Source organism: Ammospiza caudacuta, chromosome 6 (genome assembly GCF_027887145.1).
Source record: "Ammospiza caudacuta isolate bAmmCau1 chromosome 6, bAmmCau1.pri, whole genome shotgun sequence".
NCBI classification, from domain to species: domain Eukaryota; kingdom Metazoa; phylum Chordata; class Aves; order Passeriformes; family Passerellidae; genus Ammospiza; species Ammospiza caudacuta.
Window position 1 is genome coordinate 57,373,274 of NC_080598.1, and position 26,282 is coordinate 57,399,555.

General features: G+C 41.5%; 1 protein-coding gene across 4 annotated transcripts in view; it reads left to right on the forward strand.

Moving 5' to 3' along the window:
• The window catches only part of LOC131559058 (inverted formin-2-like), a 41,929-nt gene that overhangs the window by 10,301 nt on the left and 5,346 nt on the right, over positions 1-26,282 (forward strand). The window contains exons 1-13 of one of the 4 annotated variants that reach the window (XM_058807271.1): positions 13,413-13,520; positions 14,453-14,580; positions 14,856-15,342; positions 16,736-16,878; positions 17,347-17,408; positions 18,779-18,881; positions 19,527-19,612; positions 20,660-20,760; positions 22,381-22,451; positions 22,551-22,658; positions 23,253-23,323; positions 25,047-25,176; positions 25,860-26,024. In XM_058807271.1, the coding sequence (XP_058663254.1) occupies positions 14,865-15,342; positions 16,736-16,878; positions 17,347-17,408; positions 18,779-18,881; positions 19,527-19,612; positions 20,660-20,760; positions 22,381-22,451; positions 22,551-22,658; positions 23,253-23,323; positions 25,047-25,176; positions 25,860-26,024 (1,518 nt within the window). In that variant the 5' untranslated portion in view covers positions 13,413-13,520; positions 14,453-14,580; positions 14,856-14,864. Of the gene's footprint in view, positions 1-1,065; positions 1,126-13,412; positions 13,521-14,452; positions 14,581-14,855; positions 15,343-16,735; positions 16,879-17,346; positions 17,409-18,778; positions 18,882-19,526; positions 19,613-20,659; positions 20,761-22,380; positions 22,452-22,550; positions 22,659-23,252; positions 23,324-25,046; positions 25,177-25,859; positions 26,025-26,282 lie in introns of those variants that run through there. The other 3 variants (XM_058807273.1, XM_058807272.1, XM_058807270.1) reach the window with 3 other exon arrangements.

A 26,282-nucleotide genomic window follows, 5' to 3' on the forward strand; every position in this document is an offset into this window, starting at 1 on the left:
CACCCCTCTGAACTACTTATAAACACATAAAAGCAGCAGCCTCCATGCTGCCTTGGGCTTGTTTGGTTTTTCCCCTCATTGCAGCAGCACTTTTGCCTGACAGCCTGCCCCAGGGGTGCTTTAGGTGCTTCTAAACATCAGGCCCTCAAACCATCTCTGCAGAGGGAGGGGAAAGGTCAGTCACTGAAAAGGAGCATCTTGCTGATGCTTCCACCAAGGATCCATCCTCCATTGGGCTGCCCTGCGGGGCTGGGAGGGAGCTCAGCTCCTGGAGCCACACAGGCCCCCCTCTCCTTACCAAAATCCTCAGCCAGTCCCAAACCTGGGAAGAGTGTCCAGGTCCTGTAGATCCTGCCAGCCTTGGGTGGGTACCTTAATTCCAAATTGGAGACGCCTCATGGGGAAGACAGATGGGTCTGTCAGCCTTTAGAACTTACAATATCCTTTCCAAAGCCTCTTTCCTGCAAGATCCTGAGGTAAACAAATGGGCAGGCAAATGAGAAAGTCTCTTTTTACCAATGCTTGATGTTTTTCCTTTCAAGGAGAAAGGAAAGGAGGGTTTGAATACCCATTGCTGAGAAAGACAGCATAGGTTGAGCAGCTACCACAGAGGGACTTACCCTTTTAATGCAGCATGCCCCAGGGTTGTAGTAATTTACATTTCTAAACATGCTACTGGTTAAAAACAAGCCACAAATGAGAAGTTGTTTCCTGTAATGTTGGTTCCTGAACTTGCTTCATCTGAGGAGCAGAAGCTGCAGCAATGGGAGCATCCCATGCTCCCATCCTGGCAATTCTTTCCTGACACCTGAAGTTAGGACTTCTGGCTTAAGAACTGACCCCAGCCTGCAAAAGCCACAGAGTTCCCTGGGCATCCAGGGGTGGCATCAAGAGGGTTGGATCTAGATGATCTTTAAGGTCCCTTCCAACCCAAACCAGTCAAAGATTCTGTGTTCTTAGGGACCTCTCTGCTACTAGACAGTGTTTTCATCATGAAAAGTTCCCTGTTGTTACCTTGGCCTTGCCATGATCAGATATATTTGGTGTCTCTCTTTTGTTCAAAAGCAGAGGTTGAGACTGATTCTGGAGATAATAAAACAAAAAAAGATTGTGTGGCACAATGAGGTATGTAAACTCACAAAGATAATTTTTTTTGTGAACTAACCACAGCACTGGGACTTCACAGACCTAATCAGTATTCAGCATATCACCTGAGCTTTTTGTCTTTGTGTCTAATCACAAACACATGTGAAATGAATTTGTTACTCTGATTTTTACTCTCCAGGGTGTTGATCTTGTGTTGAGTGGAGTCAGTGCTGATCTCCACTCGACACAGGGTCACAGCCCACATGTTTGTCCTCTGTGTCAGCAGCAGCCAAACTGCTTCTCCCTGCAGATAATTAAAAGCCATTATTCTAACCAAACAATCAGACTTCATGTGATGAACAAAGTCCTTGCTTTGATCACATTATTTTCTCAAAAACTGTAAAAATGCAATTTCAGTATCTACCTCCAGCAAAGAACATTTGGTTTGCTTGTGGGTAGCCACTTTCTATAGCACTGTTTGAATATGGATATCTGGAAAAGGGAATAAAACACTGGATCCAGGGGCAAATACTAGCTGGGGCAAGATACCAGCTCCCACTCAAAGATAAATTCATCTCCAGAGTTGCATCCCTGCATCCTTCACTGATGCTAGCAACATAGAATTGCCCCTCAAAAGGAGTTCTAGGATGAGACTTCCATTTGAAAAACTTCCCATTTTTACAGTAAGTAGAAAGAAAAGCAAGAAAAATAAACAAGTGAAACCCCCACTGTACTGAAATTGCATAGTTACACGTTGTCCTTTCCATGCTGATGAGCATCTCTTATGAACTAAATCAATATCATCAAATCTCTTTGTCTTGTTTCCTGAAAGGAATATATTTATTGTCCAGCATCCCCATTCCCTGGGGCTGGGAGCCCAGCTGGGAGCCCTGCTCCTGCACAGACACAGGAGGAATCTGTGCAGGATTTCCCCACAGGGCTGCTTTTGTTCCTGCACCTGGAGCATCACTGCTAGCAAGAGAAAAGGGGATATACTTTGGGTAGTTACAGTCCTCACTACTCCTGCCCTCCTTTTGGTCCTTTCCTTGCACTACCATAGGAGTACATGAAGTGCAAGTAGCTCTGTTGGTTTAAAAATCCTAAGGAAGATTTCCTGCAGGAACAGAAAATGTTAGCAATGGAGCATAGGTGATGAGTACACCAGGACCAGAGCACATGCTGCATTGGAAGGGCAGCTGGAACCACCAGTTAAGCTTAACTCAAATTTTTTTTTAAGCATACAGGCTTAAAAAAAGTCATGTTTGAAAAAAATACATGAAACACAGTTTTGTTTTGTTTTGTCCTGGGAAGACAGAAATGCAGCACAGACAAATGCATGGGCATACAGGACCTTTATGAAGTCAGGCAGGCATTGCACCAGCAGAGCCTACCTGGGATTTGATGTCAGGAGAGCAGCAATGAGCTGCACCTTGGAACCTGCACTTCTCTCTCCTCTTCTACTGTCACAAAGCAAGGACAGCAGAAGCAAAACCCCATTTGCTTGTCTTAGTCTCCTGCAGACAGCTTCCTCTCCCAAATGCAGCTCCTGTCTTGATGAGACAGATAAGACAGAACTTCTTGATAAGACACTTTCAACAAGCCTGGAGTGTTAGCAATCAGTATTTTTTCCTAGGATCTTCCACCTGATTTTTGTTACATTTTATGTTTTTCCCCAAGCATACATGGTCTGTTCAGGTCCCCACTAGTCCTCTTTTGGTACAAGATATTTCTTTCTCTGGTGGATTTGCTGACGTGGAGGTTAACAGGTCTCATGAAGCCACAGAAATCTTCTTCCTTCTTGTGCAGCTCCAGCTGCAGGGATCAAGACTCAAAGCCCTTATGAGTTTTTAGAGCTTCCCTGACAGCAGCAGAGGGCAGGAACAGAGACTCTGTGATAATATTTCAGAGCACTCAAAAACTAATGAGCTACTGATTTCTTGCCTCACTTTGACCATATCTTGTTATGCAGCAATTCCTGTAATAATGTCTTTAAATGTGAGCTCTCATATCTAAAGAGTGGTATTCCACATTATCTTCCTGGTCTTGAAAGACATGGTTTAGGTGTTTTTCCTCTGGAATCAAGGCACTGGTGGTCACACTGTTTGTGTGCACCCTGGTAACATCTCAACTCATTTCCAGCCAAGTCCAGCAAGAGCTTAAAGAATCATTTTATAAAGGTGACAGTAAAAGAGAGGAGAGACTGTACAAACACCTGAACTCAAGAGAGCTGCTCTTTGAGTGTGCCTGCCCTAAACCCTAGAGAATTCCTAGAGACAAATGTTCATGTCTGTTTGTGCAGCTCCCCTTTTCCTCCCTTCTGTGTGTCACTTGTGTCACTTGGAATGGTTAGGGGAGAGAAAAGCCTTGAAAGCTCAAGTCCTTGAGCAACTGGGCTTTAGCAATTGGGCTTTAGTAATTTCCCTGCTCACAAATCTGCTTGGTTTATTCCCTAGAAAATAAAAGGAAAACCAAAGCAGGAGTACAGACCACAGCCTGGCAAGGAGGGAGGGAAAAGGCAGAAGGGCAGCTGTGACATGCACATGGCACATCAACCTTCCCCTGCAAAGACACAGAAGGGATTGAGAGTCCAGGTTTTCCTTTCATTCTTGAGGGACAGATGCTTCACCTCCCCTTCTCCAGACCCATATTGTCTATGGGGAGTTTTTAAATAGACTGTGAGAATGTCATCGATCTAATGCTCATCTCCCTGCTAGCCCTTTGCCTCCATGTCTGCCTTCAGAAATGGTATTTGAATCAGTTATGGAGTGAGACAGGCTGCAGTGTGCTGCCCCATCCTTCTGACAGTCCTCCTAGATCCTCTAGATTTAGTTACCTCAGCAATTTAATACCTAGAAGGATATATGTTATTGAACTAAACTTTAAAGCAAAGTTGCCCAAACTCTGGAGTTTCAAGATTGGTTCTGGAAACAGGAGGTTTTTATTAAGTCCATCAAACTACCTGTTTTTAGGTTATCTGAGGAACAGATGAAACTGATTCCCCTAGTAGCACCTCAACTATTACATACACATGCATGCAAAACCGCACCACTTTTACTCACAGTTGCAAATGATTTGCATTTCCCCCTCTTCCTGCAGGTGTCATGGCAAGGCAGAAGGTATGAGAGAACCTCTCATGTGTCCCTGGGGTGCTGCCAGCTTCTGAGACTCCAGGTTCTGCATCAATGAAACGCCACCATGGACAACTTCTGCCCCATGAAGACCCACAGCCTCTCCTCATGCAGCCTTTCACTCCCCTCCCCAGGACCTAAAGAGCCTCCCCAGAGACCTTGGACCCCTCAGGCTGTGCGCTGGGCACCTCTGGGGATAGGGGATGGCTGTGCATAGTGGTGGTGAAAGGGTCAGACCTGTCACCCACTGTCCTGGAAGCCAAGGCTTTCAACCTGCTCTTGGGCCAAACTCCTCTTGAAGTGACAGCTGACTGTGGCCCAAGAACAGACTGCAGTGGTTAGCCCTTGAAGAAGTGTTAAAAACAGCTTAAATATATATACCCTTATATATATTTTATATATATAATTTATACCCTTAATTATAATAAATTAAGGGTATAAATTAGGCAGTGGCTGTACCATCACAAGTGGAGGTGTGTTAAGTCCCTCTTCTCCTTGCCCACTGATGATTTATATCAGACCACGTCCAAGACCCAGATTAGACAAATATATTTTCACTCTTAATCACTTAAAGCAAGGGAAATTGGTTACGGGGGGGAAAGGCAAGTAAAAGAAAATGTATTTTCTATTTTACTAAGCATATGGCCATATAAGCAGTGTCTGGTTCCTACATGATGCTTATGTGCAATTAAGTTGAAGTGCATCAGTAGTCTTAAGTAGTCTTGTCACACCTGCTGATGCAACCATCAATTTTTGGAGAGCCAGGGCTCTGGTTTCTCTTACTAAAGCAAAAGGAAGAGGTTTTCCAGTGTTCTATTGGACACGTTTTCAGTTTATCCTGTAGTAAATCTCTGGGTTTGATTTCCATTGTCAGCTGCTTGTACTCGAGAGTCTGTGTCCAAGCTGCAGAACGTGTGGAATCATGTTACTTTGGCTTTAAAACTGGGACTGTGCAGTACTGTGTTTTCAAAATTCAGAGCTTTATTTCTCAAGTTTTGTAATAACACTGTATAATAATTTTGTACATAGCTGTCCATTTAAAATGATCTATGTTTGTTGAATCTATGGTGTGATATGTGCTGAAACATAAATCCAGTGGAAGAGCTGGGTACATTTCAGAACTGTTCATTTATATGGTAACTCAGTGTGGCTAAACTAATGTGCAGGCTAAAGCTTATTTTGCTCTGCTTAATAGGACTTGTAATGTCCTTGTAATACTGAAAACTTAGAAGTGAAACCAAGAATTAAATCACTGGTTTGCTTTAACCAAGGCATCACTATGAGCATATTGAGAACTGGGTAACAGAAGCAGAGATGAGAACAGACACGTGGGCAGGATCAGCGCAGGAGGCACTCAGAGTAACACAGCCCTGTTGCAACAGAAAACCCATTTCTGCTGGCAGAATTCCTTGGAGAACCATGGAGAACCCCCAGCATTCCCTGGCGAGCCGTGCACCCAGGTTTGATTTGCAGCATTGTCTCTATCACATCTACAGGTATCTCCCCTTTTTCCCCCTCTTTTCCAGTCTCAGAGCACATCACCCAAGCACCATATTTTCACTCCTCAGTCTAGCTCTGCTGCTCTCAGGTTAGATTCCAAGCTGCAAGAGCCTGAGTATTAAACACATTATTTCCAGCTCTGTGCAGCCCAGGCTGGCTGTGCACAGCCAGCCTCCTCCTCTCCACCCCACTGTTTGATCAATTGGAACATCATCATTTGGAGATGCAGGAGTGGGGAGCAAACAGGTTCTCTGGGTGTTACCTAGGGAACCTTTCCTGCTGATGCCCCACTGGCTGCTCACTTCAGATGCTACAGCATGTGTCCACTTCTCCATCTGGGTCTTCCAGCTTCCCTCATTTCCTCCCAGAGGGAGCAGCTCATTTCCACAGCCAGAGTTTTTATTACTCTGTGTGCTTACCTTGGCCTTAACAGAGAGGGCTTTTGGCATTATCTTTCCCCTGCTTTCAAGAAGAGTTTACAAAGAAATGGGTTATTTTGAGCCACCAGAGGCTCTTTGTCCAATAGTCATCTGTAAGTTATCTATTCAATCACATCCCAATCAGCAGCCTCAAGCACAACATTTATAATTTATTGCTCCAGAGCAGCTCTGCTTCCATTACAGAGATTATTTCAGAGGAAAAGAATCGGAGCAGGTCAAAGACTGAAATTCAACTTGGATGTGGGGTTTTGTTCCATTTATGAGCTGGAAATAAAGCTCATGACCCTGAAGATTTTTCAGTGGTTGCAAGACAAAATTAATTGTTGGTGAAAAGAATATAATGGCCAATTCAACAGAGCTTTGGTCTTTTAAGTCAAACATGAGTGCAGACCTCAAAATAGAATTCTTGTGGTGTATTACAGCAACTGCACATGGAGTCAGGTATGTAAACCAGGCTGTGACCACCTCAAGCTTCTTGCTGCCAAATAAATGCATCTTCTGTAATTAAGCAGATATGATAAAATGGAAGTACAGGAGAAATCAGCAAAGTCCTTTCCAAATATTCCACATCAAAAATCAGGTCTGTTTAATGAGATTTAGTTTTTGGGGAGTTTTGGTGGGGTTTGTTTGGGTTTTTTTTCCCCAGTACTGAAAATATTTCAAAGTTTAGAATAAAAATAAATACTTGGTGAGTTTCCCTTCTCTGGTGGGGATGGGGAAGACCTATAATTCACAAGAATTCATCCATCAAAGGCCTATATTTTCCACATAGTATATAAAGCACCTAAGCATAATTGTCATACATGCAAGTAATTGTCATATATGCTTAGTAATAATTAGAAATTGTTTTGCTCTTCCAGTTCCCTTGGGTGTTGTCTTATAGTGCAAGAGTTCTGTTCATTACATTGCAAAGGTTCCATATTGCCAGAGTTTCGTACTCCTTGATATTTTCTTGTAGGCAGCTCCTCCAGGCACGGACTCTTCCTTGCCCTTGCAGCAGCCAACTGACTCCAGTTCCCCCAAGCCAACCAATCCACTCTTTTATAACATTCTTCTGACTGGCTACAGGTGTGGCCTGTTAATATCAGGCCGGCTCCTAATCCTTCATAATTGGCTCAGCTGCAACTCTTTAGGGTGTAAGATTACTTTCTATTCTACCTTGATTTACTTACATTCTATCCCTCTACAATTCCCCCTTTTTCTTTTAATTACGGAGTTGCAGCATTTCTAGAAGGAACACGTTCAAATAAATTAACATCATGACACATTTGTATATTTCATTTAGAAGTAAGAGTTATACAAATGTTCAGACAAAACATTATAGTATGAATATATATATTTCTGAGTGTTGGTTCAGTTTTGCAGCTTTTCTCAGTTTACAAAGTACTTATCTTCAAAATCTTTTATACTCATATTTAACAAACACTAATAGCTGCAATTGATATATTTTAACAATAGTTTAGTATTCAAGTCCTTTTCCCTGAATCCATGGGGTTATATAGTTGAATCCTTTTTCCCCACATCCACAGGGTCATATAGTTTAATCCCAAATCACATCAGAGTCCCCATTTGTTGTCGTATATTGCAACAGTTCCATATTGCCAGAGTTTTGTAGCTCCTTGATGGTTCTCATAGGCTGCTCCTCCAGGCACTGACTCTTCCTTGTCCTCACAGCAGCCAACTGACTCCAGTTCCCCTCAAGCAACCAATCCACTCTTTTATACTCTTCTTATTGGTTACAGGTGTGGCCTGTTAACATCAGGCCTGCTCCTAATCTTTAATAATTGGCTCAGCTGCAACTCCTTAGGGGATAAGATTACTTTCTATACTACCTTTATTTACTTATGTTCTATCCCCCTACACTTGGGTGGATCCCATCCACCCCCGTGGATTTGTGAGTCTGATTGGTCCCCCTGGATTTTGGGGACCCATTCTGCTCTCTGCCCCTGTCTGCCAGCTCAGGGGGCTGGTTGCCCTGAGGATAGTTGTTCTTAAAGACTCAGGCAAAGAAAGCAGCCTTTTCCTCATCTGTGGTGATAATGTTCCCCTCCACATCCCATAAAGGATGGAGATTTTCCTTGTCCCTCTTTTGTTGGCAGTACATTTATAAAAACACTTTTTATCTTCTTTAACAGCAGTGGCCAGATTGAATTCCAGCTGAAGTTTTGCCTTCCTAATTTTCTCTCTGCATGACATCTCACCATCCCTATAAATGTTCAAGAAACTAGTTGATGTGACAATTAGTGCTGTGGTTTAGTTGGCACAGAGGTGTTTGGTCAAAGGTTGGACCTGATGATCTTGGAGGTCCCTCTCCAATTTTAATGATTCTGTGAAAAGAAGGAGGGATATAAATGGAGCTGTATCTAGTTCATGAGCACCACACAGCTTTGCACTCTGCTTGGAGCATGGCTGAAATGGCTGAAATCTCAAAGCTGTGCCTGGATCTCTTGGGCTGAGTGTATGATTTGGTCCTCTCCTACATTCCATGCAGCCAAGGGGGCTGAGAAATGCCTTCTGTTCCAGTTAGAAAGAGGCAGGATAAATTTAAATAAAAGAAAAATGTATAAGCCTGTTTTAGGAAAATTAACCAGTTTCCATTTCATCTAAATGTAAAGCCTGGATCTATGGCTTCATATTTCTGGTACACAGTGATCAAACAAGTACAACATGCAAGCCTACCAATGCTGAACATCAGCACTGTAGGAACCCTGGCTCATCGTGTCTGTGTGGTAATAGTCACGGCCATGAAATATGGGTGAACATGTTAGTCATGAGGTTATGTCCCCATAATGTGTCTGAAAGCAAATACAGTCATAAACCAACTCCATAAGAAACCACATTTTGTTTGGTCACCTCACAATCAAAAGTGGGCAGGATATGATAAACAGCTTTCCCATTACTAGAAGTGTGACTACAGAGGGTTAAAAATGGGGCAGTGATAGTGACAGGACCTCTCTAGATGTTTGCAATTACTGCATGCTGTCTATCTTGCAAAATAACCACATGATTTGCAGCAGAAATTAGGTCCATAGTAAAGAAAAATGTTTCCAATTCCTTAGTACAGAGGAGGTACTAGACCTGAAATACCAGGGGAGAATTTGATCACTGCAAGTTAATCAGCATATTCAGTCAGCTCTGTGAGTAACTCACCCCTTCATCCATGCTGTGCGAGCACTTCATTCACATTAGGAACTCTCTAATGCTCTCTTTGCTGCAGCATAAACAACTCCTGCAAGAGCTGTGTGTGACAATCCACACAGAGCCAGGTGTCTGCAGGAATTAGCAGGAGCCCTGTGCTTCCCTAATGGAGATTTTAGGCAGGCTCAGCTTGCATTACTCAAAGTCAGAGGACAAGAATCACCCTGGGGCAGTCAGCTCCTATCAAGTCAGTTTAGATACACTCCCAAGCCTATCAAAGAAGGTTTTTTCTAAGATCAGCAGTCTTTGCTGATGACACCTACATTATTATGGTCATGGTTGGTTTGCCCTGCTCAGGGCATGCAGAACCTGATGTGTTTGTCTGGCACTTATGTGCCTTCATACAGCATAATCTGCTGTAAGTTTAGTCATGAATTAGTGACAATTAATGATCAAATCCATCAGTCAGAATAGGTGAAGAAAGAGAAGCAGAATCAGCACAAGCAAAAAGGGCAACAGGTCTATGAAATCTAGTCCTGTAATCCTTTTAAACCCACAACTTGATTTTGTAATCTAAATGAAACCCTCAGTAGCCCACAGTTCCCAGGACTCATCCTTAGAGACCTGGGTTTTTCTGTACACTTTGCCATGTTTTGTACCTCCATTTGTTCAGATTTTCACAGCTCAGGCAAATCCAAGGCAGTGATGGTGATCCTCTGAAAGGGAGCTTGGACAAAACCATTTCCAGAGTCCTTTCCAAACAATGTTTTTATGATTCTCTGTTCAGCAAGAAACAGATAAAAGGGAAGTAGAAAAGGTAGGAGTAATAAGAGTCCAGAAACCCTTTCAGGTGTGTGTGTTAATCATCTTTGGTGAACCAGTGTTATACACAGAAGAGTATGCCCCAGGGTTAGTGACTGCATTCCCCATACCAACAGTCTGCAAACCATCCTGAATCACAGACAATGGTCTGTTTTCCTAAAACACCTCCTGAATTGGAGAGACAACAACACAAGAAGGAGGTTTTCTCCCTCCAAATATTTTCAACTGCTCTACCTTGCTAGAGGTCTAGAGGACAGAGAAGAGACCCTCATCTCCATGAGGTATATTCTGTGACAAACTCAGCTGCCTGCCCAGCTCTGCGTGCAAACCATAGCACAAATGCATGTAGATCAAATGAGAGAGAACACAGCAATGTCTTCAAACCATGACCTATCTCAAACCTAGCAAATATCCAAAGATTAAAGCTATTATGTGCTGTCTTTAATCCCTTTAGCCATACAAGGCCCAGCTGAAGTAACTGTTGACATTTCTTTCAATTTTGAAGACTTCATCCCGATTCTCTACAAATTCCTCTGCTGATCCTACAACACATCTCCTCCCAGCCTCCTGCTTCTCAGAGTCTGTCCCCATGCTCTACAGACACCTTTCCATGGTTCCTTGCACTGCCCCATCACTGCTGCAGGGCCCAGAATCCAGCAAAATGGTCTCGGCAGCAGTGCTCCAAACATCTGCCACCCACAGCTGCTGCTGCTGGCCCAGGCTCCTTGTGCAGCACATCCCAGGGTTCCTGCCTTACCTCCAGCTGCCAAAAAGTGGAGCCAGCTCCCTGAGAGGAGTTCTCCATTAACTCCATCCCTGGGGCAGAGTCCACAGGCTTTAAGCACACACACTTCACAGCCACATTCCTGCCAGCAGCAGGGGCAGTTACAGAGGGAAAAGTGAACTCTTTCACTTTGTTTCCAACTTTTTCCAACTGCTTCCGGTTTCCAACAGCTTCCAGCTTTTTGATAAGAGCAAATGGAGGCACAGCAGCAGCTAGATCTTAATGAGGGGTGGACTGCAAAGATTAAAGAGGGTTTTGACAGATAGAGCACTGAAATAAAATGCCAGCATTACTCATTTTTTGCCACTGGCTCCCTAAGAGGCAGTGGGCAAGCAGAGAACCTGTGCCTCAGTTTCCCCATCTCTAAAATGGGGGTAAGGGCTTAATTTGAAATACTTTAACAAACATTGATGAAAAATACCACAACAGAAATATTGTTAGCAATGAGAAAAAGAAAATTCCCTTTTTCTCTTTACTGTTTGCAGCCATACTAGAATCAAAACAAAAGGAAGAGGGGAACCTGCAAGGAATTACTATTCCCCAAAGGCCTCTCTGACCCTAGGTTGCAGAAAAAACTTGAAACCCCCTAGGAATTTATCTGAAAGGAAATGAGTGAATCTTACAGTGAGAAGATTGCTTGTGCAATAAAAGATTAAGATTTCTATTTTCTCCTGCTTCTTATTTTTATCCTTGTAAGAATCATAATCATCACAAATAAATTACACGAGTTGCAAAGTCAACAGTGAGGAATATTACACCAGGAACATCTTAATGCAAGTCAGTGCCTGAATCCAAAGCAGAGCAAGGGGAGCCCATTGGGAGCTAATGAACAACAGCTTTGTTCTAGTTAGGGAGCAGCTGTCTGCATAAACAAATGACTAACCCTGGCCCCAGTTGGGTTGTGCCTCCTGCTGCTCAACTCCAGCCATTAGGTAAGAATACATCTTCATATCCTCAAAACTATCTCATGCTGCAGGTGTTGTCTCTGTGCTGACACTTTTGGTGGTTACCTTGAATGTGTGTGGGGTACAGTTTTTAAACAGCTCCCCCTCAAGAGAAACCTTTTAGGTATTTATAGTATTCAAGGGGAAATATCAGGTTTCTTCACTGACACCCCTGCTTGTAGTATAATAGTGACCAATGAATGAAATTCCCATTACAAAGAAAATCAGATTTTACAAAACAAGGTAGTCCCATATCAGTCCATTAGCAGCACAAGCAGTGAAAAATTGGAAGTGCTTACATGATCCAAATTACAGAGTTAAGATATTTTTTTAATCTGACTTAAAATTCTAAACCCTATGTTGTCAAAATACAGCTTATCTTTCAAGGCTAATGAGATGTGTGCCTATTTTTAGCATGTCAGTAGTCAGATAAAAAAGTGGAAAGGAAAGCCTGTATTGTTGTGGTCCTCAAGCATCATCAGCTTTCCCCATAAAACAAAAGGTGGAGTAGCAGAGCACTGAAAACAGTTTCACAGTTAATTGCAAGTTAACTGATCTGACAGGATCATCAGAACTGGGCTGATGTATTGAGTCCATCTCTGTCCCCTGCCCTAAGTGGTGCCAGTGCAAGTGCTCATGTGGCTGCACTGAGATGTGTGTTTATTTATGTATGCAGTCACCAGCAAGGGGAGGCTGCACTTTCCAAGGGGAAATTTCACACAGAGATTTCTTTTTAATAAATACCCACAAGCTCATTTGAACATTATCAGCAATGTAAGTTACAGCTGCCTTGAAGCTAAACCAAAGCTTTAATCCTTTTAAAGCATGGGGTTTTTTACATAGTCTCTAAAGTATAATCTTTGGAGATACATTATTATAAGCCTATTTATCATTCAAAGCATATTAGCCATTTCTTGTACAGTTCTACTTGTTAGTAGGATTTTTAAAAATAAGACTTTTCTTTACACAAAGCCTGAAGCAATTTAGATGAGCACTCTGATTAAAAGAAAAAGAGCTTCCTAATTAATAGTCTTGCTGATTCTCCCTATAGCTTAATTAAAATAAACAAGCAGCAGAGTTTTAACATGAGCATTTCTAATAAGATTTTTTTTTTTTAAATCAGCTCATTTTACTCCTAATACTTCTAGCAAAAATTGGCTTATTTCTCATTAGGCTTTTTCATAGGGCTGAATACTTCACTTGTCCTGTTAGGGTAATTACACACATATGTACAAGTTTACCACAAAGATTGTGAAGTCCTAAAGGGGATGCATTAAGTTGTTTACTTAAATTAAATGTAAGCCTGATTTACCTTTGGGGAAACTGCTTATTTGTGCAAAAAGAAATATGGAAACCAACAACAAATTAATTCAAGTAAACTGCAAATGTGGTTAATACTAATTTTCTATTACAGGCCTTTGACTTAGTTATTTTAACTGGTGCCATTTAGTATGTAAATCAAATGTTATTTACTGGCTGATTTAACATTTAATGTTTCTAATGTAAGCTATTCTTACTAAATTAAGACTGAAAAATATATCAAAATTTTATTGCTTTCTTTTGCCTTAGATGCATTGGTTCACAATTTTACTGGGGCTGTAGGAGCTGAGACTGTCATCACTATGAGCTGCTAGGTTTCAAAGATAAACTGTTCCAAATTATAGGAGATGCTTTACAGGTATGCTATGGACTAGAGATCCATCAATTGCAGGTTTTAATGCAGCTCCCTTAATGAGTTTTTTCTGTGTTGGTAACTGCCCCAAATTGCTGCGTCAGGAGGAAAATGGTTCATAAGTATTATGATAGATCATAATATATCATTATTCATGGGTATTAACCTAGCTCTTTGAGAACATAAATGTGGTGTATGTACCAAAAAAATATCTCATGCTGCACTGGAAATGAAAGTCCCCACCTAGTTAAAACTGCTGATGCTATTGATGTGTGTTTTACTCAATAATGTGATGACAGGGGGCTTTGTTTCTGCCTACATATAGTCCCTAAAAAATGCTGCACCTACTCACCTACTGTGTCATTTCTGCAGCACTGATATTTTGCTCACTGCTCCCCTTTTAGCACGTGCTGCTCCTGCCATTTTTGATGGTCAGTGCTGTAGAGGTTATAAAGAGAGAAATCACAGAGTAAATGTCCCAGGACACTGCTCATCCACAAGAAATGCAATTGTTTGCAAAGGTTTGCTCAATCAAGCAAACAAAGCAAAGTCCTGAGCCAGCAAATGCTTTATTAAATTAGGTAGACACATTTTTATCATGTGTCTCCATGATAAAAACTGGGCATACATACAAGATAGGGACTTCTGCAGTCTTTTCCAAGAAGCTCTGAGAGAAACTGTAGAGTCTAAAGACAAATATAAAGATTTTCCCTTGAATAAAATTTGGTTTAAGGGCAAAACAGGAAAGGTAATCTTATTTACTGAAATGCTTGCAAGTCATTTCCATGTGTAGTCACAAGTGCCTAAGCAGCTCAACCTGAATCTTCCTCCTCCTCAGCTGCAACTTGTTTGCTCTATTAGGCTGTTTTGAGAGCTTCTCTTTAAATGCCCTGCATCCTCCTGCACTCAAGGTGAATTGTGGCAATGTGGTTTTGCAGGGTTGGCTGTGTCCCTGCTGTTTGAGATGTCCCCTCTATAGAACAACTGCACTAAGTTCTCCAGGAGGCATCTCTTCAGCCCTTCATTCATCCACCAAACAGCTGTCAGCAGGGGGAAAAACAACCAGGTAAGGGTTTACTATGCTGATAGCATTTGCTCTGTTTTTATGTGTTATAACAAGAATGTGGAAGGATCAAGAGAAGTCAAAAATGAGCCTTATGGCCAGAAGGACTGTCTTGCTCCTGAAACTGCTACAAACTGCCACTTGCAAAGCAGTTAGAAATATTCCTGTTGCTTACCTTAATGTGAAAGCCGCTGTTATTTCTGTCTCTGTAGGAATTACAAATAAAGAGCAGTCATGAGGAGCTTTGCTAATCCATGCACCTCCTTGTTGTCTTGCAGAGCAGGAAAATGGGACCGGGGCAAACCATGGAGAGCCTGCTATCAAGCATGCACTGCTCAAACCACCCCAAAACAGTGCCTAGAAGATCTGTTCCAAAGGTGAACAAGTGCACTCAGGTTAACATGGACTTGGAAGAGAAGAAGTCCAGTGCAGACCTGAGCCTTTCTAGGCAGTCAGAGCATTCTCCAGGGAGCACATCACCCACCCAGAAAGATTCCTCTTCCTCCCCACAACAGTCTGTCATGCCAGCTCTGCTGCCGCAGCTGCCCCCACCTCCACCCCTCCCTCCTGGGGGCAAGGTGCCTCTTCCCCCTGTTTCCACACCTGGCATGAGTGCCCCATCACTGCCATCTCCTCAGCCATGCAGCACTCCTGGGTGCAGCCATCCTGCCTGTAGCTGTGGGGAGCAGCCCCAGGCTAGGAAGACACCGACACTGAGGATGAAGGTGCTCCACTGGCAGAAGCTGCCCTGTGACGTGGTGAGACGTACGTGCTTGTTTGTACACTGGGCTGATGGGTTCGTGCACTTTGCAGCCAGAGGAAAGCACTGATGTTGGGGGCATTAACCTTCACTCATAAGTCAGGTCACACATGTGGTCCCATTGCTTGCTCTCAATCATAATCACAAAATGAATATGGAAAGGCAGTCCTCTGCCAATTAGTGGAGGAAATGGTAGTTTGGGAGAAGCTCTGTGCTGAGGTTCTGTGCCTGCTGAAGTTACCTTCTCTTAACCTCTCAATCTCTGTTATTTGTTGATGAAGTGTTGTGAGTCTGCACGGATTGAGGTTTGCAAAACACTCTGAGTGTGTGGAGTGGAAAGATCCTTTGTATGGTCACATTCTGTGGTTCTTCTTAATGAATTGCTGGTGCATCACCAGTGAGTGAACTCTCAGCTGAGAGCTGGTTTTACGTTGCTTTTTATGTTCTTGCACAGCCAAAAGGTGCATCAGCCAAGATCTAAGGCTGAAAACTCTTGTTGGTAGGGCTGAGGAATGTGTACCCTCAGGGTAGCCCCCAGTTTCATTACAGGCATGTAATTTGTGTGGTGTTTCACACACACACACACACACACACACACACACACAATAACCCTAAGAGTCTGTGGTTAGCATGTGGCAAAGGGGCTTGAAGGTCTTGTTTGACTTCCAGCAAAGAGGCTGGAAACACATCTCCAGTTTTGCTGCTGTTTTTAATATTCAGTTCACACAAGACAGATCTCAGTTGCTCTTCCTTGCTTATCTCCAGGACAAGGGGTCATAAGGGGCAAGAACTTGCTGCTATGATAAAATATATAAACACAGATATAGAAAAACCTGAGCCATGGATCACTTTTCTTGTGCAGAGACACAAACTGAGATTGATCCCCAATGCATTGTGTCACTGTTGTAATCTCTCCTAAACCAAAAGGAGCTGAGATCCTGTCTTAAAGGTTCCCATGTTGTCCAAAATCATGTTTGGAAGTTCTATTTGGGTTTTTTTTGATAGGTCCCAATGGTTCTGGTAATAATGTTGAGCTTGGGAGTCTTTATCTCTTGCAAAAAGAGATGTTTACCTAATTGGATGCAGCATCCCCTGTTTTGGCACCACAGTCAATGGGTCAGCAATAGCAAAAACAATTTGGAGCAGCCCATTAAGTTCATCTGCTGCCTTCAGCTCAGTGAATTGAATGTGGCAGTAATCTTCCAGCTTTAATTAGGCTTCAAACCTTTGGGATGCTCTCTGTGGGAGCTGTCACTCTTAAATGATTCACATTTGTCCAGGGCTAATGAGCATCATATTTCATTCATCCTCAAAAGTGTTTTCCCTTTTACAAATCACACTACCTTGAAACTGCTCCTCAACCTCTGTGGTCCATCTTGAGCTTTTATTCTCCTCCAGAAAGCCACTCCATATGGGCTGTGATGCCAAGCAGCAGCAAGGAGCTTGTGGAACCTGACTATGCAAGCTTGGAGCTCCTTTTCTCCGTCCCATCAAGAATCCCTATGGAGAAAACAGGGCCAAAAATAAAGAAAACAAAAGAGGTACTTGGCCACTTTTTGCAGAAAATGGCAAAGTTGTTGGAGGTCAAAAGCTTATTAATTCTTTGTTGTTGTCAATCATTTATGACAAGAAAGTTTGAAATATTTTGAGATCCACTGCCTGAGGCTGCCTTAATAAAACACAGGGGAGGTTTAGAATGAAACAAGTTGAAGTAACTCTGCTGAGGGATAGGTCTTCATCTGAGGCAGGGAGGACATGGTAATTTCAATATTAATTCTTATGAACTGGAATAAGCAACTCAATTTCCTTCTTTATGCCTTTGCCTCTTTCTAAAATATATCTAATAGCTGAATTGTTGTCATTGGGATTTGATCAATGAAGGTTATTGATTATATTATTACCAAAAAAGAATAAATCTCAACCAATAAAGAAACAAAACCTATAGAAAACCTGTTAAATCCAAAGTAAATGTCTTTCTAGCTGATTGATTTTTTTTTTTCTTTTTACAGATCACATTCATAGGTCCAAAGAAAAGCCTCCTTCTGAGTATATTTCTGAAGCAATTTAAATGGTAAGATTTGGAGAATAGCATCTGAACTACTGATTTGATGTGTCTATGTGTTTATTCAGATATTAAATGAAATTAATTTAGCAGAAATACTTTGCAAGTACTATCTTTTTTTAATGAGAAGTCAACTTTTTTCTATTTTTTTAAAATAATGATAGATGACAGTCTCTTTTCAGACAATTAATATAATTTTTCAAACTGGTATTAAATCTAGAATGGACTACAGATTCCTAAAGAGACAATATTCATAAATAACAGTACAGTTATGTAGAAACATGTTTTTCTTTGGTATTATTGTCATAAATATCAAATTCTGGCAGGAACTGTTAGTGAAGATTGTTGAATGGAAGTTCCAAGTCACTTCATTGCTTTTAAAGAAGCTCTTCCAGGGGTTCAGTTTCAAAATCATACATGGTTTTTATGTGCAGTTTTTCTATAAATAGGAAACTGTTTGAATAACAAAACAAATGGAAATTTACTAAGTCACAGCCCTCATGGAGGAGGAAAGGAATTTGTACTAGTTTTTGGGAAAATATCTTTACTCTCAGATTCCCTGAAACTATGGCAGGATGATGATGGATGTTCTGCTCTCTCTCTGCCCTTGTGTCATGGCCCATGTTAAAAGGATTTCAAGAAGAAACTCGGCCAAGAAATCCCTTTTCATTAAGAACAAATCAGAGTCATTCAGAGGGATGCTTTTAATTACTATTATTCCTTTCCCATGACAAAGTGCTTCTCAGTGGGGGAGAATGGTGCACAGCCTAATGCAGATGCTATTTCCCCTCCCTGTATGGTTCCCTGGGCAGTGTTTGAGCTCTCCTGGGAGCAGCTGGGATCAAAGAGCTGAGTCCCTCTGCCCTTGTGAGGGATGAGGCTGCTCTGGAGCCGGGCGCTGCCTCTGTTAGCCCTGGTGGCTGAGGGAGCCCAGCTCTCCAGAGCCCAAACCTCAGCAACCTGGAAGCGTTTCCAACACTTGCTGCCTGCCAAAGTTTCAGGCAAGGATTTGAGTTAAAACTTTCTGTCAGCCATTGGTTTTATCCTTGTCTTTGCTGCAAATGGTGGAGGAATTCAAATGTAAATACCTTCTCAGTGACAGTGGATACCCACAGTAAGAGCAAAGCTTTGGGGTTTGTTGTGTAAATATGAACAAAGGCCAAAAAGCACATCTAAATTATAAGGAATAGTGCTTTAGGCTTAAAAGAAACACATTTTCACATCTCCACTGTACTTTTGAGGACTAAGATCCAAATTATAATGGCAGGCAAGTATAGTAAGATTTACTTCAGTTCTCCTGGAGCGCCTCCAGAGAGATTGAGGTGTTTTTTGCCTTGTTACTCCCCCAGTGCTCCCCATCATTTCTCTCCTTCTTACAGCTCCAATGAAGAGATTGCTGCCATGATTCAGAAAGGGGACAGATCCAAGCTGGATGCTGAGATACTGAGACAGCTGCTTAAACTGCTGCCTGAAGACCAGGAGGTATCTATTAACGTGTCATTCTGGTGGAGTTCAGCTCAAAATATTTGCACTGCTAAAGCAAGAAGCTATGACTGGATCCCACACCCTTCTGCAGCCTCTAGGTCAATGAAATTCCAAGGCAGAGTGGTGGGAAGTCCATCCCAGCATCCTGGCCTCTTCACACTAAGGTTAAGCAAGAACATGTTGGGAGGCTCAACACAGGTGCAGACAAAGTGCTGCTCTCTGTCCTGTTATTTTAATTAAGTGGATGAAGCACAGTAGGATTTGTAGACTTAGGTGAATAGAGAGCCTTTCAGAGCAAGTTTCAAAAAGGAGGAAGGGAAAGGGCCCATCTTTTTGAAGGCTTTCTGGGTGCCTGTGCATTATAGCTCCCTGAATCTCTGCCTACAGGTCAGGAATTCATCCTAGGAGATGCTGTATAAAGGTAAAAGGCCTTCCAGTCAAAACAAAACCTACATGTTTGCCCTTGCAAACCAGTTCATATGTAGAATTTATTGTTCATCTGCTTCATTCCCATTGCCTGTGCATACAGCAAGTTCAGAAAATCTAGTTACATGCCTATAAGAAGAAACCAGAAATGTTTGATGGTTATTTTCCCTGTTAAATTAAATTGTGTGGTTATTTTGCTCTTTTATTCCCTGTTAGATAAATAGCCTGAAATCTTACAAAAAAGAAAAATCACAGCTGGCAAATGCAGATCAGTTTTACCTCCATCTTTTGGAAGTTCCCAGGTAAGCAAAATCCTCCTTATCTCTTTCCATGAGTGTGGTTCTTACAAGCCTTGTCCATAAAAATTAAGACCTCTGTTTCTTGTGCTAGAGGGATGTTCCTGACATCCAGTCTTCAGGACAAACCATCTGACTGCTATTTGTAGACCTTGCATGAGATTTTTTTTTTTTCCTTCTTAAAGGCCAGAGAGACTTTCAGACACCTTTGGCAAACCACAGTTAAAATAACCTTGGTATGAAAAAACCCTTGACTGCTGAGCAGCTATTCCTGTGTGGAGCTGCAGACTGAATCCTGTCACCAGGCTGCTGATTCACTCCACCCCTGGGCTACAGATCCCAGTTCACCCACTGGAGAGCCCACAGAGCCAAGAGTGAATCACAGCAGTGCCTGTGCTCTCACCACCTCCCCAGCTTTTACCAAGGCAAATGAGGTGCACACAGAGAACTCAGAGCTGCTCACAAAAAGATGGTGATATATTATAATTAATAGCAGTAGCCCTCCATAAATATGAACAGTTGCCATGACACAACCAGAGACACTTTTTTGAAAATGTGGTGGTGAAAATGGGGCTTTTCATTTTCTCAAACTTCTAGCTAGATTTAAAACTACTTTATAAAATGTTTTCCTTCCACAATATTAATCCATGATGAAGCATAAATGTTATTAAATGACATCACTGCTAAAATATTTCAAATTTGTTTGTGAAGTTAAAAAGAACTGTGAAGTTAAAAATCCTGGCTAGTGTTGCCCAGGAATTGTAAAAAATTATGGTCTCATTATGCAAGGTAGTCACTGCCAGATGTCAGTCCAGCATTGCTTTCTGAAAGAGGAGATGATAATAGTTTCTAGGACATCTTTGGAAATATCTGTCTTTGATTTATTTATAATCCAGTTCTCATGTCAGAGCATTAAGGAGACCATAAGAATGTTGGTACTGTGCTTTGCCTAAAATGGATGATGCTCTTACTGAACACAAGTCAATTAATCAGGCCCATGGGGTTTGTTTTTCGTGGTGTTTGTTGTGGTTTTTTCCACTGATCTCTTTTTAGCTACCAGCTGAGGATTGAATGTATGCTGATTTGTGAGGAAACAAAAATTCTTCTGGAGTGTCTGTGGCCAAAAGCACAAGCCATCAGGACAGCCTGTGAAAGTAAGTACATCAGTGCTGCCTGGCTTCAGCCACTTTACTGGATTACCATCAGTGGCAGCCTATGCTATAATCTAATCAAAATTAACCTTTTAATTGCTGAATGTGTAGAAAACATCAAAATGATTCTTAAATTCCTGCTCCTAGAATACATTCTGAAAAATTGCAGTTTGTGCTGTTCTGCTCTGAAGGAGTAGTTCTGAAGAGAAACAAGGAAATTTCCTTCATCAGAAAAATCACAGAATAGTTTGGGTTGGAAATGGCCTTCAAGATGATCCCATTCCAACCTCCCTGCCATGGTCAGGAACACCTTGCACTAGACCAGCTTGCTCAGAGCCCTGCTCAATCTGGCCTTGAACACTTCCAGGGTTCACAGAATCATTTAGGTTGGAAAGGATCTCTAAGATCACTGGGTCCAACCTTTAACTCATCAACACCTTATCAACTAAACCTTAACTCTAAGTGCCAAGTTGTTTCTTGAACACCTTCAGGAATGGTGACTGCCTCCCTGGGCACTTCATTCCACTGCTTAACCACTCTTTCTGTGAATAATTCCTCCTGATGTCCAACCTGAACCTCACCTGGTGCAGCTTGAATTCTCTCCTCCTGGCAGTGGGAGAAGAGGCTGAACTCCCTCTGACAGCAACTTTTCAGCAGTAAGGTCTCTCCTGAGATGGAGGTGTCAGTCCCAGATCCTGGATAAGTTACATTTTTGTGTGCTGAGGAGATTTTTGTCCATAACAATGGATCAATTTCAGTTTTTCCTGTAGTGTGCACTGATGCTTAGCTCTGTGGTGGAGCAGGACACAGTGACATACCAGAATCTGATGTGGCTGCCAGAAAAAGGCATCCCAGATGATGTTCACCAAGATTTCAGGAGTCTCCTCCACCCAAAATTAGCCCTGATTTTAGTTTTGTCTCTTTATTGAAGATGCTCTTGCATTCCAGCTTCAGTTCAATGGTTTCAGAGAGTCATTGATCTCCTGTTAAACACTTAAACTGAAAAATTTTATGTTTACACACACATAACAGGGCTATACCTGGATGTCTGATGTCAGTGCTGTGGTTACTCTGTGTGGGGGTGCAATCAACAGCTCTCTGTAGTCCCACCCTGACATCTCTGCTCCCCCTCCATCCCATGGGGAGGGTCAGAGTTTCTGTTCTAATTCTGCCAAAAACTTTATTCTTACCCCAGATTCTCCTGAGAAAATGTGCATCTTTTCATTATCATTCTCACTAACAATGATGACAAGGCACAAAGCCCTTTTCTTAACTCGAATAATATGTGCTGGGAATGAGGACTATAGACTTTCACAAGTTTATACACTTTCTTGTATGTGGTTCTCCTTCATAAGGCAGCTGCAGGGTTGACACATCTATACTCCAAACTTAATGGAAAAACTAGTTTTCCATCTACTTGTAAAGAAAAAATCACGATAGAAAGTTACTCATTTGACTTTCATTCAGCTGATTTATTTCTGTGCTGGTATTTTTCCAAATCCATAATAATGGTTTGACATAATCTTGGATGAAAATTTTGTTACCATCACTGTCAAACCTAATGAAAATTCTATTTCAGATAATTTAATTTAATTTATTGAAAATGTCTCTCTTATTTTTTAGCAATTCTTACTAGTCACCGACTGCCAGTGTTCTGCCAATTGATTCTTAAAGTTGGAAACTTTCTGAACTATGTAAGTAAAATGATTTCTTTACTTGTTTATTCTAAAGATAACAGAAAATAATGCAAGACTTGAAAACTGAAGGAAGGAATTTTTTTCTGTATCTTCCAGGGGCGTCACACTGGAGATGCTGGAGGTTTTAAAATTAGTGCCTTGCTCAAACTAACAGAAACAAAAGCAAACCAAAACAACATTACTCTGCTTCACCACATTTTGGAGGTACAAAAAAACTGAGATATTAATTTTGTGTGCATTATTCTCAAATATTAATTCCCCAGAAGCTGAGGGGCTTTTACCTCAGTAATACTCCACTATAGGTACCTGGAGGGTGAGGCTCTGTGCTGGGAATACCATTAAAACTTTTCCACAGCTCTCTGTGCAGATGAGATCAATCCATACACAGTCATATTTAGGGTGGAAACACTAGGTTTCCTTCCTCAAGTTCACTTGACAAGTCTGCTTGCTGGTTTCTTTCTCTTCTTCAACTGCTCCCTTGTGTTGACACATATCCCAAATGCATCTGTCAAATAAAATTTATTTTTGTGGTATGAAGACAAAATCTCAGGTCAGCCTGCACACTGTGGCAGCCCATGGGATGTCAGCCTGAGCATTTTAAATGAGTCTCTTCCTTTCTTTCTAACTCCCTGTGGATGCCAACATGAGAAAAAGAATGAACAAGACTAAATTTATCCCTACACTTATAAGAACGAAAATGAAGTGTTAAGTTTTCAGTCCTGATGTTGTCCAGCTGAAAACTTTTCATGCTCTTTGACAGTCTGTATAAGATAATCATTTTTTTCTCTTCAATTTTAGGAGGTTGAAAAAAAACACAGAGATCTCCTGCAGCTTCCCAGAGATCTTGACTTTGTTTCCAAGGCAGTGGGGTAGGACATTATTGTTTGTTTTTGTCATGTATGGATTGCCAAGCTCTTTAAAGCCAGCAAGGAGCTGACTCATTTTATGGTGCTGTAATAAGGTCACAGGATTTCTCTGCTGTAGGAGAGAGTTGTTCCCTTCAACACCAAAGTGTTGAAATTTTCATAGTTCAGCCCGGTTAAGACTTTTAGGTGGGGCTCAGTGTGATTTTTCTTTCTGTGGATCCAGTACTACTTTAGAGGAAAACTGTGTAGATAGTGAAATTCCCTCATTTTCAAGAACCAGATTCTTCTTCTACATATTGCAATAAAAACATATCGTCCCTGAGGTTTCTCAGTCAGTTCAAGAAGTGTTTGGGCAATATTTTTGGGACACAAAATGTGACTCTTGGGGAAAGTCCTGTGCAGAGCCAGGAGTTGGACTTGTTAGTCTCCCTTCCAATTCAGCACATTCTGTCATTTTTAGGTGAAATCCCATCTGAAGGTACAAAGCTTATGTAAGAAGGGAATGATTGGTGTGGTTTAGTGGCAACTGGGGGGAACCTCAGGACTCTCAGAGTTGACTATCAGCATGTGTTTCTAATATATGAGGGTAGAAAGAAAAAACCTGTTTCTGGAGACTTTTGACTTTCTCCCATGTGTCAGAAAGCCTCATGGGTCTATCACCAGCTTTTTCCCTTTAACTCAAAGGAATCACATGGAGATATGTTCAGTTACACCAATCAGAATCCACATTTGTAGCACCAGGATCAACATTTTTAATCCTGTTATGAATTCAGAGGATTCACAGGAACCTTGTAGTGATTTAGATTTCATTGTAACTCAAAGGAGTAACTTTTAAATCTGCCAGTGGATTGACATTTATTATGTAGCTGCTACATAATTTTTGAAAGTATTTTAATTCCATAATTTAATTCCTGTGGGTTTTGTGAGTTAGCTTTGCAGAAGCTAAACTGAATGTTGTTTCAATCATTAATTTCTTTTTGGATTGTGTCATGACAGAAATACATTTCTTGACTGAAACTAGATCTTGCTGGCCAAGAATATAGATGTACTCTTTGTATAAAGTAATTGCCCTCTACTTCAGTCAAACTCTCAAACTTACAAAATTGATTTGCTAACCAACCTGTGGAGAACTGTGCATGGTGCAAATCCTGCAAGGGGCTCTCCTAATGCTGCTCACATCTGGATGCAGTGTGAAACACCAAGCCAGGTTTTGCTGATTCAGTAAATTTTGTCTGGCACAGAGAGTAGTTCAGAACTCCAGATGATGTTGGTTTGGCAGTGGTTGTGTTTGGATCTCCACACAAGCTAAAGTAACACTGAGAGGAGATACAATTTTGGCCTATAAATAGACTGGAGAGAAAAGGCAAGGAGGGAAAAGAACCGGCTACATAAGGACAGTGTTGGCACAGGGGAGATGAGCTTGTGTTGCCTATGAATAAAAACAGGCTGGAATTTTCTTGGAGTTTTTTGAATGCTAGGACAGTGAGGTTCTTCCACAGTCCATCCAGGGAGGTAGTGAGGGCAAAAGCACAGAGTCTTTCTTAGATGAGGATTTGTGCACATGAAAAAAAGCATTTATACAGAAAAGAACTACCTGCAAAAGCTGGGCTGGACAATTAATTCCATGTTCATTTGCAGAGATGATAATGTTTATAATAACCTTTTAAGTTGATGCAAACAAAAGACTGACCCCTTCAATGTCCTGTCCCTTTTGTGGACCTTTCAGAATCCACTTTGATGCCATGCAGGCCGAGGCAGGTGCCAATTTGAAGAAACTGCTGGAAATAGAGAAACATTTATTTTTGTCGACGGATGATTTAAAAATACAGCATGGAAAATCTGTGCAAGTAGGTAATGTGAGTGTGACACATTTCCCATATTTCTTCCTAAGCACTCTCTTCTTAAAGGCTGTGTAATTCAGGTTACAACTGGACATAAAGCCCTGTGGGAAAGGGGTCATTACTACCCTCCCACTGTGCCCCAAAAGATAAGAGTATCCCAGATTTTCCTCAATTATTTTAATGTGGTACTGGGATATGGAAACAGCTGATGACCAGACAGATTTTTCTGTGGGTAAAAGAAAGGAAGGCCCTAAAAATGAAATGTAGGCTGCAACTATAAATGTGTACAGTGCAGCACAGAAATGTTTTGTCTCACTGTGCTTTGTGGGGGGAAAAAAGTGGACAGATTTGCAATATGCTTTTCCCTCCCCTCCACCAAAACTATATTTCCTACCATCTTAGATTTTCATATACTCAGAATGGGTCACTTAACTAAAGCTGTAATGTAGAAATCCTGGTGCTGCATGTCCCTTGCTCAGTCATCCCAGGTTGTGCCACATTTCCACATGATTGTATGATGAAATGAGGGAAAATGCAGATTATTCAATTCAGAAATAAATATCACGCATTGTGGACCAGTCTTTGTTGTCAGTTTTTTAAAAACTGACTGCTCTCTGTTAAGTGGCTGAAATCTTCTGGGCAGCTGAGAATATGCTACTTTTTAATATGCATAAATTATATTAAAAAATGTGTCTCAGGGCAGCCTCAATGCTTCAAAGGACCTGCAGAAGGAATTTGCCACCATTGAAAAGAAGAAGGAAGAACTTGCAGATTATCTTTGTGAAGACCGAAAAAAACTGTCTTTGGAAGATGTATTCAGCACAATGAAGACATTCAGAGAGATCTTCCTCAAGACCTTACAGGTAGTTTGCCCTTGTGGCTGTTTAGAATTAAGTTGAGAATTTTTTATTTATTAAATCAAGCAATAATTTCTATTTTTTTCTACTCTAAGCTGGGCAATGTAACCCTGGTTGCAGAAGTAAATGAAGGTAAATTTATGTGCTTGCAAACTGCAGCAGAAAATGAGGCTGTGGGCACATATAAAATTTGGGGCTTTTTTGGTTTTTTGTGGGGTTTAGGTTTGTTGGCTGGTTGCTAGTTGCTTGGTTTGTTTTTGTTTG